Source organism: Chelmon rostratus, chromosome 9 (genome assembly GCF_017976325.1).
Source record: "Chelmon rostratus isolate fCheRos1 chromosome 9, fCheRos1.pri, whole genome shotgun sequence".
Taxonomy (NCBI): domain Eukaryota; kingdom Metazoa; phylum Chordata; class Actinopteri; order Chaetodontiformes; family Chaetodontidae; genus Chelmon; species Chelmon rostratus.
The window spans coordinates 11,928,237-11,943,759 of record NC_055666.1 but is presented as its reverse complement, the minus strand read 5'-3'; the positions used below and the strand labels follow the sequence as shown (position 1 = coordinate 11,943,759).

Genomic DNA, 15,523 nt, shown 5'->3' with positions numbered 1-15,523 from the left:
ATAGACTGATGCCGCCAGGCCACACAACACAAACTGCTTCCAAATAAATTGTATTTCATAATTAACATAGACCCATATGTCTACATGTAATTGATTGGGTTATGTGAAAAATGCAATAAATAAATAAATCCAAGTAAATTTGTTTACGTCACGTGACTACATACTCCGGTTGACTGACAGTGTTGGCAAAAGGTAATGTGAAAGGTCATGTTATGGAGTTGTGCCTTAAATGAAGATCATGGATCAAACTAAAAGACCAAAGAAGTCATCAGGTGCCCAGTTTCGAAGAAGAAAAAAAGAAGAAGAGGAGAAACGGGCAAAAGAAAAAGGTATGCAGTATGTAGCTTAGCAATATGTTGCTAAGCTACAGAAGACGACTGTATTTGATATTTAGTTTTGCTGAACTAGCAACTATTAGAACTGAGGCATCATGTCATGCAACTAATTTCACCCATGAGCAACCTAGTCCAGTTTGTGTTTGCAACACAACAAGTGCAAATTCACACAGCCGTCCTGACTGTGGACTTTATTATTCCTATACGCTATATGCTAATAACTTCTAACATACATTGACATGGCATTTTGTAAGCTACATGTGATATAGCTTATAAATAATTTGTAGTATGTTATGCTTAGTTAATAGAATGTTAACAAATGTTAATAAAATGTGCATTATGGTCATTTTAATTGGGTAACTGATGCATGTGTGATGTCAGTGTGATCTAACTTGCATTTTGTATCTTAATTGTAAATTCAGGGGCAATTCTGCAATATTTTGGGGCTGGAGCACCCACTGGCCAAAATGAGGCTCAGACGCTTGCACAGCAGCCACAGACATGGTCCTGGAGTCTGATGAGGAGCCATCTACCTCCTCAGCAACATGTTCGTTGCAGGAGTCCTCAGGTGTGTGTGTGTGTGTGCATGACTGTGTGTGGGTGGGTGGTGTTATGTGTGCATTTTTGCAATTTTTTTTTACTTTTGTAAACACTATAAATGCTGTGAATAACATGTCTACCACGGGGGGGGTCTAGCGATGGTTTGCCCAGGGCGCTAGTCTAGGCAGAACCGCCTCTGCACCTCTGATTGTTGTGGTTTGTCAGCAAAGCTGAGTAACTTAACAAGACGTTTCTCATGAATTTGTTTCGCAACTGAAAATAACAAGATGTCACTGATAAAAACAAAAAATGAAAACAGAGGAAGCGTGCACTCTGAAAAATGAATTAACAGTTTGTTTCTGAGCTGTTTGATTCTGGCAGAAATAAAACTGTAAGAACTTTGATTCAAATAAGTTAAGATAATATCCCAATGTCTTTATGAAATGACAATTGTAAATGTTTAATCATTCTTTAAACCTTCATTGATAGATTTAAATTCTACTGTAATTTACTGCTAATTTAATGCTAATTTGAGGGTGGAACAGAAAACTTCTCTCCTTTTACTGCATGTTTTTAAGCTCACTGTGCATTTTGGCGCTGAATAAATCTGTGGAAACAAATAACGAGTTTGAATCAGTTGTGATGCCATAAATTCTATGAATAGTTATTCGTTTGTAAAGGAAACTCAATTTCAGGCTTCTTCTGGGACATCCAGCATTTCTGGCACGATGGTGCGGCAGATTAAATTACACACCTCTTGTAATATATATATATATATATATATATATATATATATATATATATATATATGCATAGATATATAATATCAAAATAATGTATTATGTTACTAAAAATTACAAGATGTTACTGATAAAAACTAAAAAGAAAGCAGAGAAGCATGCACTACACTGCAGAAAAAGAGCCGACTTTGCACATTGTAGACTACAGCTCAACATGTCAGCAAATAGTCTCATTTTGAACTTAACGAGGGAGAAAAATGTCTCCCTACTTTCTGCGTGGTCATGGTTATTTGTGCTGCATTATGTAATTGTTTTAATGACAGAAATCATATCATTTCTAAAGTTCATCACAAAGTAATCTTTACAGGAAGAAATCTTATTTTCCTGAGAGATCAGGCTAAGACTGCTTGAAAGGTGGGGCTATCCTGTACGTAATGATAAGGATCCTGGATCCTTAAAATCTAATCGGAGCACAGAAACCTCTTATTTATTTAGTTAATCACTGTCCTGATAACGGGATTCTGTAACAATAAGGAAATATCTGTGAATTTTCCTTGTTGTTTCCCAGAGCCACTGCTCTTACTGAGTAACTCATTACCAAGAAGCATTGAATCAGGTGGAAAAGAGCTTAAAAAGCTATTGAAGGCATTTTAGAGACGGGCGAAGAGCTTTATTAAACAAACAAGAAAGACTTACATGTGACAATAATGTGACTGAACCCATACTGTCATTTTAAATGAAAAACTACCAAACAGCCACACTCTGCTTACAGCTGTAGACACAGCAGTGCTTGGAAATGAATGCTAACATCAGCAGGCTAACATGCTCACAATGACAATGCTAACAAAGTCAGGTTTAGCAGGTATGATGTTCACCATGTTCACCGTCTTTAGTTTAGTACGTTATCATGCCAACATTTGTTGATTGACACCAAACACGAGGCGCAGCTGAAGCTGATGGAGGCGTCTGAAACTACAGTGATGGAGGACTGACAGACTCGCGTCTCCATCCCTGGAGCCACACAAGTGCAGTGAACCAGCTCATGCTGATTTCACAAAGTTCAGGACGTTAACACCCTGACGAGAGCTGACATAAATTTCAATCAATGTTTATTCATGTGTGATGCCATTTTGGTGATCATGCTATAATGAAGTGTTATGTCTTTTATTATAAGGCACATATCAGTTAAGAAATCCAGAAAGACAGCTTAGAGTCACTGCGTTTCATTTTTAAGGTGTGATTGCAAACAAAGGAAACTTATTTTTTAGGCTTCTTCCGGTGCATCCAGCGTTTCTGGCACGATGGTGCGGCAGATTTAATGACACACCTCTGCAGGGCCGGTTTTTGCTATGGGCAATGTGGGCGAGCGCCCGGGCACAATCTATGTGAGGGCGTATGAGGGCGCCGCGCCCGAGCGCCGTCAAAAAAACAAAACAAAACAAATAAACTAAAGTCAAAACAAAACTCACTGGTTTTCTAGACTACCGCTTATTTCCATGTCAAGTTAGCTGAGAGGGCGCTTGGGTGCTCTCGTTGTCACGTCAACTTGCTCCTGAGAGTGGAGGGGGATAGACTGATGCCGCCAGGCCACACAACACAAACTGCTTCCAAATAAATTGTCTTTCATAATTAACATAGACCCATATGTCTACATGTAATTGATTGGGTTATGTGAAAAATGCAATAAATAAATAAATAAATAAATCCAAGTAAATTTGTTTACGTCACGTGACTACATACTCCGCTTTCTGCGTGGTCATGGTTATTTGTGCTGCATTATGTAATTGTTTTAATGACAGAAATCATATCATTTCTAAAGTTCATCACAAAGTAATCTTTACAGGAAGAAATCTTATTTTCCTGAGAGATCACTCTGAGACTGCTTGAAAGGTGGGGCTATCCTGTACGTAATGATAAGGATCCTGGATCCTTAAAATCTAATCGGAGCACAGAAACCTCTTATTGAGGTTTAACAGCTCAACATGTCAGCAAATAGTCTCATTTTGAACTTAACGAGGGAGAAAAATGTCTCCCTACTTTCTGTGTGGTCATCGTTATATGTGCTGCCTTATGTAATTGTTTTAATGACAGAAATCATATCATTTCTAAAGTTCATCACAAAGTAATCTTTACAGGAAGAAATCTTATTTTCCTGATAGATCAGGCTAAGACTGCTTGAAAGGTGGGGCTATCCTGTACGTAATGATAAGGATCCTGGATCCTTAAAATCTAATCGGAGCACAGAAACCTCTTATTGAGGTTTATCATTTTCCTGATAACGGGATTCTGTAACAATAAGGAAATATCTGTGAATTTTCCTTGTTGTTTTTCACGTACACTACCAGTCAAAAGTCTGGACACACCTTCTCACTCAGTGGTTTTTCTTTATTTTTATTAGTTTTTGCATTGTTGATTCATACTGAAGGTGCTGAGCACTTGTTTGCTCTTTCACCTTCCCTCTGCGGTCCAACACATCTCACACCTTTCTAGGTTGGGTTTAGGTGAGGTGATGGTGGAGGCCAGCTTATCGCACTCCATCGCTCTCCTTCTTGGTCAAATAGCCCTTACATAGCTTGTAGGTGTGTTTGGGGTCATTGTCCTGTTGCAAATCAAATGATAGTCCAACTAAACGCAAACCGGATAGGATGGCATGTCGCTGCAGAATGCTGTGGTCGCCATGCTGGTTAAGTGTGCTTTGAATTTTGAATAAATCACCAACGGTGTCACCAGCACGCGTCTCACAAAGACATGGCGGGCAAATTTGGACTCATCAGACCAGAGTACAGAGTTCCACCGGTCTAATGTGCATTATTGTGTTTCTTGGCCCAAACGAGTCTCTTTGTCTTGTTGTTCTTCCTTAGTCGTGGTTTCTTTGCAGCTATTCGACCACGAAGGCCTGATTCACGTCGTCTCCTCTGAGCAGCTGATGTTGAGATGTGCCTGCTACTTGAACTCTGAAACATTTCTGTGGGCTCTAATCTAAGGCCAATGAACTTCTTCTCTGCAGCAGAGGTAACACCTGGTCTTCCTTTCCGGATCGACTGACCTTCATGTCTTAGAGTAAAGACTGACTGTCATTTCTCTTGTTTTAGCTGAGTGGTTCTTGCCATCATATGGATTATAACAGTAGTCAAACAGGGCTGTTAACTGTCTACCAACTCTACTTCTGCACAACACAACTGATGGTCTCACACACATTCAGAAGGCAAAAAAAATCCACAAATGAACTTTTGCCTGGCACAACTGAAAACCCTTTCAGGTGACTGTGTCATGAAGTTTATTGAGAGAAAACTAAGAATGTGCAAAGCTGTCATCAAAGCAAAAGGTAGCTACTTCAAAGAATCTAAAATATAAAACATATTCTTTTTTGTTTACTACATAATTCCATATGTGTTCCTTTATAGTTTTGATATCTTTAGTATGAATCTACAATGTAGAAAGCAATAAAAATAAAGAAAAACCACGGAGTGAGAAGGTGTGTCCAGACATTTGACTGGTAGTGTACGTCACCCAGAAAGTATCTCAAAGCTGCACTGATGAACATATCCTTGGGATTTTACCTGTCTGAACAACAATTATAGGCTCACGATGATCAGACACCAGTTAATGAGTAACTCATCAGGAGGAAAAGGTGTTCAGGTGAAAATATTTTGGAGCAATTCAAGGTCTGTATGGTGACATATTAACCCCTTCCATTCCTTCAAGCGGCATTAAATGATAGATAGATTACTTAGAAAGAACATCTCCTTTCACATTAATGTGCTTTCTTCATGCGCTTCCTGAAGGAGGGCAAGCACAGGCATGAGAGTAAGGCCCAGCGTGAAGTCATGCGGTTGCGAGGATGGTTGCTGATGTTTTGGTGGCAGAGAAAAACACCGCAATGAGCCTGAAAATGTTACAGCTGGTTGGACTGTCAACATATGTGCAAATATTTATACATGCATCATGACCTAACACATGTCTGCATGCGGTAAATGCCCAAACCCTTCCTGACAGCATCCCCACTGTGAGAAGTTGCAGTCTGAGGCTCTGGGTGCTGATGCCCTCAGGTTGTCAGTGGGTTAACAGAAGACACACTGCAGTCTTCTGTTCAGACAGCCTGACGGATGGAATTGCTGGCTTACGAAAAGGAAAAACCCCAGGCTGCCAGCAATGACAGAAAATGCAGCAAGATGTAGGAAGTATTTAGTTGAGCAAATAGTGGCACAGAATGAGAAGCATTTTCTGCATCTCTAAGTGACACCTCTTATCGTTTAATGATTGTGTGCACTGTCTAAGTGAAGCTGATAAGAGGCAGGTGCAGAAATCCCCCACAGAACAAAGAAAAGCCTTGTGTTAATTAAAGAATAATCGTTTGTCTCTGAGGGCGACAAAGTGTTCTGTGCATATGAGGCCGTTTGTAGAAATATGCAACCTGTTCTCATTGCCACAGCGTCACTGACAGCGAACCCATCAGCGATGTTAGACGTCCAGAGCAGCATCAGTAGCACACATTGTTTCTCTCATTCCTGCAGGAATACCTTTCTAACACATTGTTAATGTTGGGTTTAGGTATCAAACTTACTTAGTTCTCTAAAGGAAAGCTTTCTTTTAGAAAGAAACTTTTCTTCTAAGAACTGTTTTTACTCTTTATACTTTATCACTACATCACTTCACTATAGTTTAAATAGTTTAAATAACTATTTATATAGTTTATACAAAAAAAGGCTTGAATTAAATAAAATATTAAAAGTGTACACAAACACTCATACTAATCCTACCTTTGCTGCCACTAATGCTAACAACAGCAATAATAATAATAAGAAGAAGAAGAAGAAGAAGAAGAAGAAGAAGAAAGACTGGGGTGCTGTTGGGGAACTCCAGAACAGGCCAGCAGTGTCATGGGATAAACAAGGTTCTTCAAGCCTGTCTTAAAATAACAGTCAGGTGTCCATATGAACTTTTTTTACTCTTCATACTTTATCACTACATCACTTCACTCCACAGCTTGTCAAGATCTGTCTCACCACCTTAAAGCCAATTTATGAACAGCTGTAACACAGACGTCCTGAATTCAGATTCCTGAGCTCACAGGATACTTTCACATTTATTTTATGTCTTTTTTTTCTTTGATTGCAAGACAAAAGATGAAACACTGACAAAACCACACGAGGAAGACAAGAACAGAGAACGCAGGCCAGTTAACAGGTAACAACAGAACAGAGTGATAGTGTGTGTGTGTGAGTGTGTGTGTGTGTGTGTGTGTGTGTCAGTCTATAGGGTGAATAGATGAAAGAAGGAAAACTAAGGGATATACATTAAAAAAAGGCTTGAATTAAATAAAAAATTAAAATGTACACAAACACTCATACTAATCCTACCTTTGCTGCCACTAATGCTCCTACTAACAACAGCAATAATAATAATAATAATAATAATAATAATAATAATTATAATAATAATAATAATAAGAAGAAGAAGAAAGACTGGGGTGCTGTTGGGGAACTCCAGAACAGGCCAGCAGTGTCATGGGATAAACAGGTTCTTCAAGCCTGTCTTAAAATAACAGTCAGGTGTCCATATGAACACTTGAACACGTTTTGCTTACAGATTTTCTATAGATTACACTCCCCATTATTGTGAGCTCGGCACTGCAGTCACAGGACAGTGTGTCAGGTGATCTTACTCATGTTGCGCTTTGTCGAGCAAACATATTTCACAGTGTCCGAGAAGAGACGAACTGGGCAGCACGTGTTAAAATAATCCTTAGGCGTCTCCACTGGAGCATCAGCGCGCTAGATAGATCACAAGCACTACCCTCAAAGGACACTGTGTGTGTGTGTTTGTGTTTGCGTTCGTGTGTGTACGTGTGTGTATATTGGTTTAACGGCTGCTGTGTCTGACTCAGTGTGTGCACTGATATGTGTGCATGTTTGTGTTTGAGCCTGCCTCGTAATCTAAAGATTGTGGAGTACGTCTATCACCTCATGTGGCCTTTTTACACACTCTCAACGTCTTGACACGTCTCACATAAAAGGTCAGCTGGTTTTCTGGCTTGTATTGTGGTTTTTGTCACTAAAGTGGTTTTTATAGCTACATTATTACCTCAAAACAAATTATATATTGTACACATTTTGTAAGTGGCAGAAGAGAGACTGTTTGAAGTGAAAATAATGGGGAACAAATTTTAATAAAGGTGTCCAGCTTCACAATGGTCTTTAAATGTATTCCTTAATGCAACTCATATCAGGGGGGCAGAAGCTGATTCTTGTTTGGACAGTTAACACACAATTTAAGCTCAAGTTGTCTCGGACAAGTGCTGGATAAACTGACATTTTACCTTTAAAATGGTCACATTTCTACTAATAAATATAATGAAATATCACTTTTGTAAGTGGAGGAATTCTGTGCAAAACTGTTTTGTGCTTTCATGAAATTAGATGTATGTGATTTCAGGGTTTCTACGTTAAAGCTCCGCACCCCCACACACTTACTCTTGCTCATTAGTAGTAATAATACAGTGTAATTCTATCATATTTATTTTGTCTTTGGGTTACTTGTGAGTGTATTGAAATTGACACTTTAATCGAACATACTTTATTTGGCGATGCATCTGCTCTTTTCAGCTGAGTTAATAAGTAATATTGCCCGTTCATATTAGGCGGTGATAAAATAATAACAATCACATGGTCAATTATATATGAAAACAACTTTATATAAGTAATTGCAACTGCTTTTGGAAATAATTTAATGTATATTTTATCATGAAAATTATATACAGTACAGTCACGTATTTCCAGACAAAAGGGAAGACAGTGCAAAAAATAACAATTAAAATATATTACATATAGCACGCGACATACAATAATGTTGTTCAGTTAGTCATATTACAACTGATAAGAGTGCATTAGGTCCATGTGCATATAAAGCATCATACAAATTTTATACCAATACAAAGTTTTCTCTTGCAAAAAACATTCAGATAAACAGACAAACATGATAAAAACATCAGTTTGTCCACCATAAAACACTGAGACGAACAGCTTGTGGCGGTACAAACAACAGTGTGGCAACTATCCAATGTCCATGTGGATTTTTCATTTAATAACAGCCTTTTGTGTACACGTCATCTGAATTAAGGTTACATTTGGCAGAATCTTCAAGTAGTGTGCTGATACTATGACTCATTTCTGAGGACAGGACTTTGTTCAGATGACACTGTGGATGGCGCTGAGTCTCCAGATCCTCTTCCTGACTCCGATCCTCCTGAACTTCTGTCCCTCTGTGTGTCTGGCAGATGCACATCAAACTCAAAAGCATCATTCGTGTGCCCATGTCTGTGCCGCTGCTGAACCTCCTCGAAGATCTGAAGAACCTTCAGAACACCCAAACAAAGCCGAAGCTGTTAGTCTACGCATACACTGAGCTGAAATGCTTCATTCAGAGTGAATACAACCAGAAGAGATATAAATATATATATTTTTTTACCTTAGATTTAGGAATGAGACCCACTCTGAAGAAACCAATATGCCCTGTTTCAATCTTAGTGCAGTCAACCACAGTAGATGCAATGTTCTCTGGGGAGGCTCCATCACATAACACTCCATCCACCTAACCAAACAAAATGCACATATGGTTTTCTGCAAGAAAAAAATCTAAACACCAGTACCTCTTGTGTTTAATAAAACTGACATATTGTCCTCACCTTGCTGCCCAGCTTGGCATAAACTTGGTTGTGGTGAGTTGTGTCTGCCTCGCCTGTAGGGTTGGCTGAGGTTACAGCGATGGGCCCCACCTGCAAGAAAAAGGTTGTTGTGTTTACTTTAAAAGGAGTGATAATTGGTTTCACTCACTTTAAGATTATTTTCCACAGCTTTTACCAGATTAATGAGGTGTGTGGCCACAGAACAGTCTGGGTTTCTGATGGCAATGCTTTGTGGAGTCCCTATGTGTTTGGCCGCATCTCCTAACCCAAAGGGGTCCATCCACGGGCCTGTGTGAGACAAGAGACCAATATGATGCTCAGAAAACCCACACAAGTATGCAATGGTACACATGCAAATGTGCACCCACAAAGGCATGCTTACCTCTAGGTATAACCATGCTAATGGAGGAGGGCCAGGCAGCCTCCATGAAGTCCAGGAGCAGAGGGCTCAGCAGGTGTCGCACCGGCTCCAGCTGCTTGATGGAGGAGATCCACAGAGACATGGGTCTGTCCTCTGCCTGCTTCTTCACCCTGAAGCCAAACACAGCAATTAGAGAGTAAATGAGACTGAATCAATAAATGAATGCAGAAAAGGGCACACGCTCATAAAATGGAAACTCACTTGTATGCTTTGATGACTGCGTCGGGCCTGTTGCAAGCTGCCACCAGCACATAGACGGTGTCGGTAGGCATTCCACATATGCCCCCATTTTTCATGATCTCTGCAGATGGAGGATGAAGAAAAATGATACATCAAGTATGTAACAAATGTGTGTGTTTTTTTTTTAATCAGCACTGATTTCTTTAACAGACTCTCACCTGCAATCTGCTGGACAGACGTGGCCTTGCGGGCTGGTACATGCGGACAGATATCTGCGCCTCCCCCGACCCCACTCATCTTGATTAAAGGTCTTCCTAAGGGGATCTGGGGGGACTGGAAAGTGCTGTTGAAAATGTGCGCCAGGAAACAATAAAAACTGACGAGACCAAAGATGATGGTGACTCCTATGTCGTAGCCGTAAGGCAGTGCATTTACCGCGTGCAGCAGGAAGCTAATAAGTATGAGCTGGAAGGTGAAGGAGTAAGCAAACCAGGCGACACTTAGGAACAGCGCCGCGATTGTCACTAAAACGTTAAACAGCATAAAGCTAATGATCCCGACCGCCAGATCAAAGCCCCTGCTCTCACCGTAGAGGCCGCCGTATCGTGTCAGCCCCCACACTGTCCACATCATCCCGTAGAGAATGAACACTGTGCTCTCAAAGGTTTTGCCCCGAGCAAAAGCTACTGAACCGCAGAGCAGCTGGAGTGCCCCTCCAGCCACCACCACCCAGGGCAGAACCAGCACAGACAGAGGGTTTCTGTCACCAACTGTGGCTGTGATGGCAAAAGCAGCCAGCACGCTGCAGGCGTGGCCTAACACCTCTGCGTCTGCATACTTGGAGTAGCCCAGGTGAGGCGCATGGAGCTCTTTGTCATGAACTCTGAGAGTGAGACCCTGCACCCTTGTTACTAAAGCCTTGAAGTAGCCCTGCCCTGTTGGAATCATCATAGTTGAGACCATATTGAATGTGGTAATTAAAAGCATGCAGGCAGAGACGACAAATATAGCCGCCTGCACACCCTGTGTGCCTCCTTGGAAGAAGCCTTGAGGCTGGGCTGCGATGGAGATACAATAAGCTACAAAGAATAACTGGTAGAGCCCCTCCAGTAAGCTCTTCTGGCAACTGAACAGAGCCAGGACGGAGAAAAGCACAGAGAAGACAACAGGGAAGGGGACAGGGGAGTAAGGCTCAATTGAGTAAAATGATAGGAGAGCACTGTAGCCCTCTGCAAACTTCAGCACAGCAGTGAAGCCATAGAAGGTGGCAGCTAGTGTGTCCATGGCGCGGTAGAAGAGGACACACATGGCAAGCTGGAAGACTCCAGCTGTCCACAGCCAGGGGACGTGACCGACGGAGAGCTGGGGGACCACACCTAACAGTGGACAGGCTAGCACAGAGGCGGACAGCAAGTTCATCACCAGACCTACTGACACTGCATCAACGCAGCTCCGACTCTGCTCTGTTTTCAGGTCAGCTTTGCTCTTCAGGCCTGTTCCCGGAGGCTCCACTTTACCTTGAGTGATGGTGGACAGCAGGCGTCCAGACCCGAAGTAAAGACCCACCAGACACACGATAAAGTAGTTAGCAGCCGTGGCAGACTGACCAAAACCTGCAGCTGACAAACCGGCGATTTGATGGGCACATGCTAAGCTAATGCCAAGAGCTAAGAGAAAAAGAACTATTTTCCTCGCTACGACTGCTACGCTGGCTATTATTAGCAGGGCTAAGGTGAACGCCGCCAGGCCCGGGACCAGTGATGATCTCAGCTCTGTGGGCTGCAGCACCCCCTGCCCCACCAGGATGTACACCAGACCTGAACCACACCACAGGGCAGAGACGGTCAGACACAGAGAGGAAAACAGCTGGGCATGGGACAGACTGCGACAGACACCTGAGAGACAAAGAGGAAACAGAGAGGGCGGATTAGGATTCCTATACACAAACACAAATCAGTCAAGATGAGAAAGGAGCGGATTGATGCGCAAAACCAACCTGTATAAGCCAAGAGGGCGGCAATGATGAGGAGCAGAATCCCCAGTGCAGTATAGGGGATTAGGTTTTTTTCAGGTGTGCTGCCATAGTCGTTCACCAAAAGCAGGAGAGAACCTATGAGGCAGAACAAAACCCTGTTACCTCGAGCCAACTAACTGAAAACAAACTGAAAATTACTACGTTACAGCACTTTCATTTTAACATTAAAAACAGCTGGTCAAAAAGATGGTGCATTTTTGCCTGCTCTAATGGTGGAAGCAGCTGCTTTAGTTTTGTACGTGTTAGATTCCAAAACGCACACAGCACAGCATCATTTTTAAAAATGTGAAGCCCAGACATTATTTTTTAGAATATTGAAATAAAACAACCATAAAAACATAGAATAACAGCAGGAAGCAGCTTATGCGTGCTTGGCACGACTGAACTTAAAAATAAAAAAACATTAAAACAGAAGCTTACCTCCAGCGATGCCCAGGATGCCGACGGACACGTGCAGCGAGCGCTGAGCCATAGCGGGAGTACATGTCTGAGGTCGCGAGGCAGCGCTTTATATAGCCGCGTGACGTCAGCACGCAGGAGTAACTTGAGAGGAGGAGGAGCTGCACCTGGCCGGGGGAAAGTACCGTCACGGTCCGAGGAGACTATCGCTGTCAATTTCATATCACAGTAAACGCACCTGACACACCTGTAGCCTCGGGTGATGCAAATGCGATCATAACTCCATTCATAATCTTATTATCTTTATAGGTGAATATTTTTCCTCCAGCTGTGCTCAATAAAACGTAAATAAGGACAAGACTGACATTCATATCCTACATAAAGCACCAGTTATACATTTATTCACTTTAGTCATAAATGAATGAATTCTAAATCTTTATCTGCCTTCAACATTCAAAAATTAGAGCATGTACATTCAAATGTGAAAAAAAAACTAAACAAATAGTGTGATTGTTCAGTTCCCTCGTTACATTACTCTTATTGTTAATCGATAACCAAGAATGATTCAGCATTTCCCCACCGCCGAGTTCCTGGTTACCTGTCTGGTGATGTCAGTGTTTAGGACTGCAGGTTGTGGGAGGAGGAGACAGAGAGGCGGGCAGGACTATAAAGAGTCTGCCTCAGAGCTCAGCCAGCACACCGCTGCCGAACAGCTCCATCACACAGAGTCTAAAGCCAGGCCAGCAGCCCCAAAACAAGGTGAGATCTACCTACGCTGTCTTCTCTCCTTTTATCCAGACTGAACCAGTGCTTCCTCCTGATATTCTAGGAACAAGCACATGTTGATTTCAGACTTGATTGTTTGATTAAAGGAGCACTGCAGGCTCCAGACACTTCCAGTAACTGGTGGTTACTGGTGTCAGATGTGTTGCCTGGCAGCAGCAGAAGCTCTCCTGCTACCCCTCTGTCGCCTGGCTCAGGTGCAACAGGTGGCTCAGGAGCAGCGCTCTGCATGTCTGGTGGGGGATAAACACGATATGACACCAAACGTATGTGCTTCATTTGTGTTTCATAGGAACCATGGTGAAGCGTGTTGCAGTCATTCTCTCCGGCTGTGGGGTCTATGATGGCACAGAGGTCCACGAGGCCTCCGCCGTCCTCGTCCATCTGAGTCGGGCTGATGCAAAAGTAAGATAAGTAAATGTACCACAGTGTATTTATCTGTTATCAAACCTCTGCATCCAGCCCTATTTAGAGGGACCTTGCAGCTTTCACATCTGTGTTTCTGTGGACTTCTTCAGCAATGCAAGAGCACTGTCATTAAAAGCGTCACATGTTTCATTTCAGGTGCAGATGTTTGCTCCAAATGTAGATCAGATGCATGTTGTGAATCACTGTGAGGGGAAGCCTACGGAGGAGAAAAGAAACGTCCTGCAGGAAAGTGCTCGCATCGCCAGGGGAGACGTCGCCGATCTGGCTAAGTTAGATGTTTCAGCATTTGATGCCGTCATCTTCCCAGGTTAGATGAATAAATGAACACAGAGAAACAAAGTATTTCACACCTCTTCCCGTTTTTCTCACCTGCACCACGTGTTCTCATTCAGGGGGCTTTGGTGTGGCTAAGAACCTGAGCGACTGGGCAGTGAAGAACAAGGACTGCACCATCCAGCCACAAGTCGAGAAGCTCATCAAGGCTTTCCACAAAGCCGGAAAGCCGCTGGGCATGTGCTGCATCTCTCCCGTCCTCGCTGCCAAAATCCTGCCCAGCTGCGAGCTCACTGTGGGGCAGGACAAAGAGTGTGAAATGTGTGTGAAATAGCTTCCCATCATCAGATTGTCTATGGTTACAAGCACGTCTCAATCTGCAGCTCTAACCTTCCCTCTCTTTTGGTCGTCAGGTGGCCGTACGCTCAGACGGCAGGCGCCGTGAAGGAGCTGGGCTGCAAACACGTCAACACGGATGTGCTGAAAGCGCACGTTGATGTCAAAAATAAGCTGGTCACCACTTGTGCGTTCATGTGCAACGCTCCCATTCATCAGGTTTATGATGGAATAGGAGTCATGGTTAAAGAGACACTGAAACTAGCTTGAGAGGTCTCCAATCACACACTGGGTATTCATCTGCTTTAAAACAAATTGTGATTTCTGTGTAAGTGTGGCGTTTATATCAAGTTATAACACTTATCTCTCAGCACTCATCTGATGTTATATCCTCACTGTGTTGTTTTAAGATTTTCAATAAAGGTCACACTACAAGTTACAAATCTGCTGTTTCCTTTTTTTTAATTCAAATCAAACAATGAAAATCACAGAAAATCCACAGCATGAATATAGTTATGATATTCTCATATTCTTCTATATTCTTTATATGGTCTTGTACTTGTCATGGAGGAAACTTAACATGGAGGGGTTTATGATGCAGTTTCAGGACCTTTCCAGGCACCTGTATGTTAACCAAGAAGGACCCAGCATAGAGATGAATACAATGAAGCAATTCAATATTTTTAACCTTTGGACCCATACGTGGCTTTCGTGTATAGGTGATTTACATATTTAACTTCGGGACAGCACCACCTTTCCGTTTGCTTGTCTGCTAGTTTGCTACAACCCACAATCTTCGAACCGATGGTTCAAGTGCAGTTGTAGCTTCCGGTAGTGTTAAAACGTTTCCTCCATATTTCTGAAATCCTCTTGCAGGAAGTGAAACAAGATTTCCTCAAAAGAGTCAATAAATGACTGCAGCTCAGAACAGGAAAACTCAAAACATTCAATATCTGAAATTATACAGTACACTATGCTACATTTGGACAAATTTTGTGCATTAAATGTGCAAAAAGGCAAGCTTGGAATGGAACAGTGCTTTGTGCAAGAACACTTTCACTGAGTCTGGTCTGAATTCATGACTGCTGAGTGAATCATGGATCCAAAATACTAAAGTTTATTTACTTAAAACACACCTTGAATTCATACAAGCAGGTGTTTATATCAAGCTATAACACTTGTTTTTTCACCTGATGTCATATCGTCCATTTTTTGTTCTGATTTTGAGTTGCTGTGCAAATCGCAGTCCCTTAGAGTAAGTTAATGAACTCCTAATCAACTTCATTAACTCTTTTATATGCAGATATTTTACAGATTTTCCATCACAACAAGCTGTTTGGGCTTCAGTGACTGAAGTGTTCATATCAT

The 15,523-nt window shown here is 42.0% G+C and overlaps 2 protein-coding genes across 2 annotated transcripts; one reads left to right on the top strand and one right to left on the bottom strand.

Moving 5' to 3' along the window:
* Window positions 1–8,338: 8,338 nt before the first annotated feature.
* si:ch211-153b23.4 (uncharacterized protein LOC335392 homolog) lies at window positions 8,339–12,407 on the bottom strand. Its single transcript, XM_041944480.1, has 9 exons — window positions 12,356–12,407; window positions 11,897–12,010; window positions 10,119–11,795; window positions 9,922–10,021; window positions 9,682–9,830; window positions 9,475–9,587; window positions 9,300–9,389; window positions 9,083–9,205; window positions 8,339–8,969 (listed from the first exon to the last, which is right to left on the bottom strand). The coding sequence occupies exons 1-9, from the start codon at window positions 12,405–12,407 to the stop codon at window positions 8,772–8,774; spliced, it is 2,616 nt and encodes an 871-aa protein (XP_041800414.1). The 3' UTR covers window positions 8,339–8,771.
* Window positions 12,408–13,042: 635 nt separating this feature from the next.
* Window positions 13,043–14,588, top strand: si:ch211-153b23.5 (uncharacterized protein LOC321177 homolog). Its single transcript, XM_041944493.1, has 5 exons — window positions 13,043–13,093; window positions 13,410–13,522; window positions 13,682–13,853; window positions 13,939–14,140; window positions 14,233–14,588. Exons 2-5 carry the CDS (start codon window positions 13,415–13,417, stop codon window positions 14,423–14,425), a joined length of 675 nt encoding a protein of 224 aa, XP_041800427.1. The 5' UTR covers window positions 13,043–13,093; window positions 13,410–13,414; the 3' UTR covers window positions 14,426–14,588.
* Window positions 14,589–15,523: the final 935 nt, after the last annotated feature.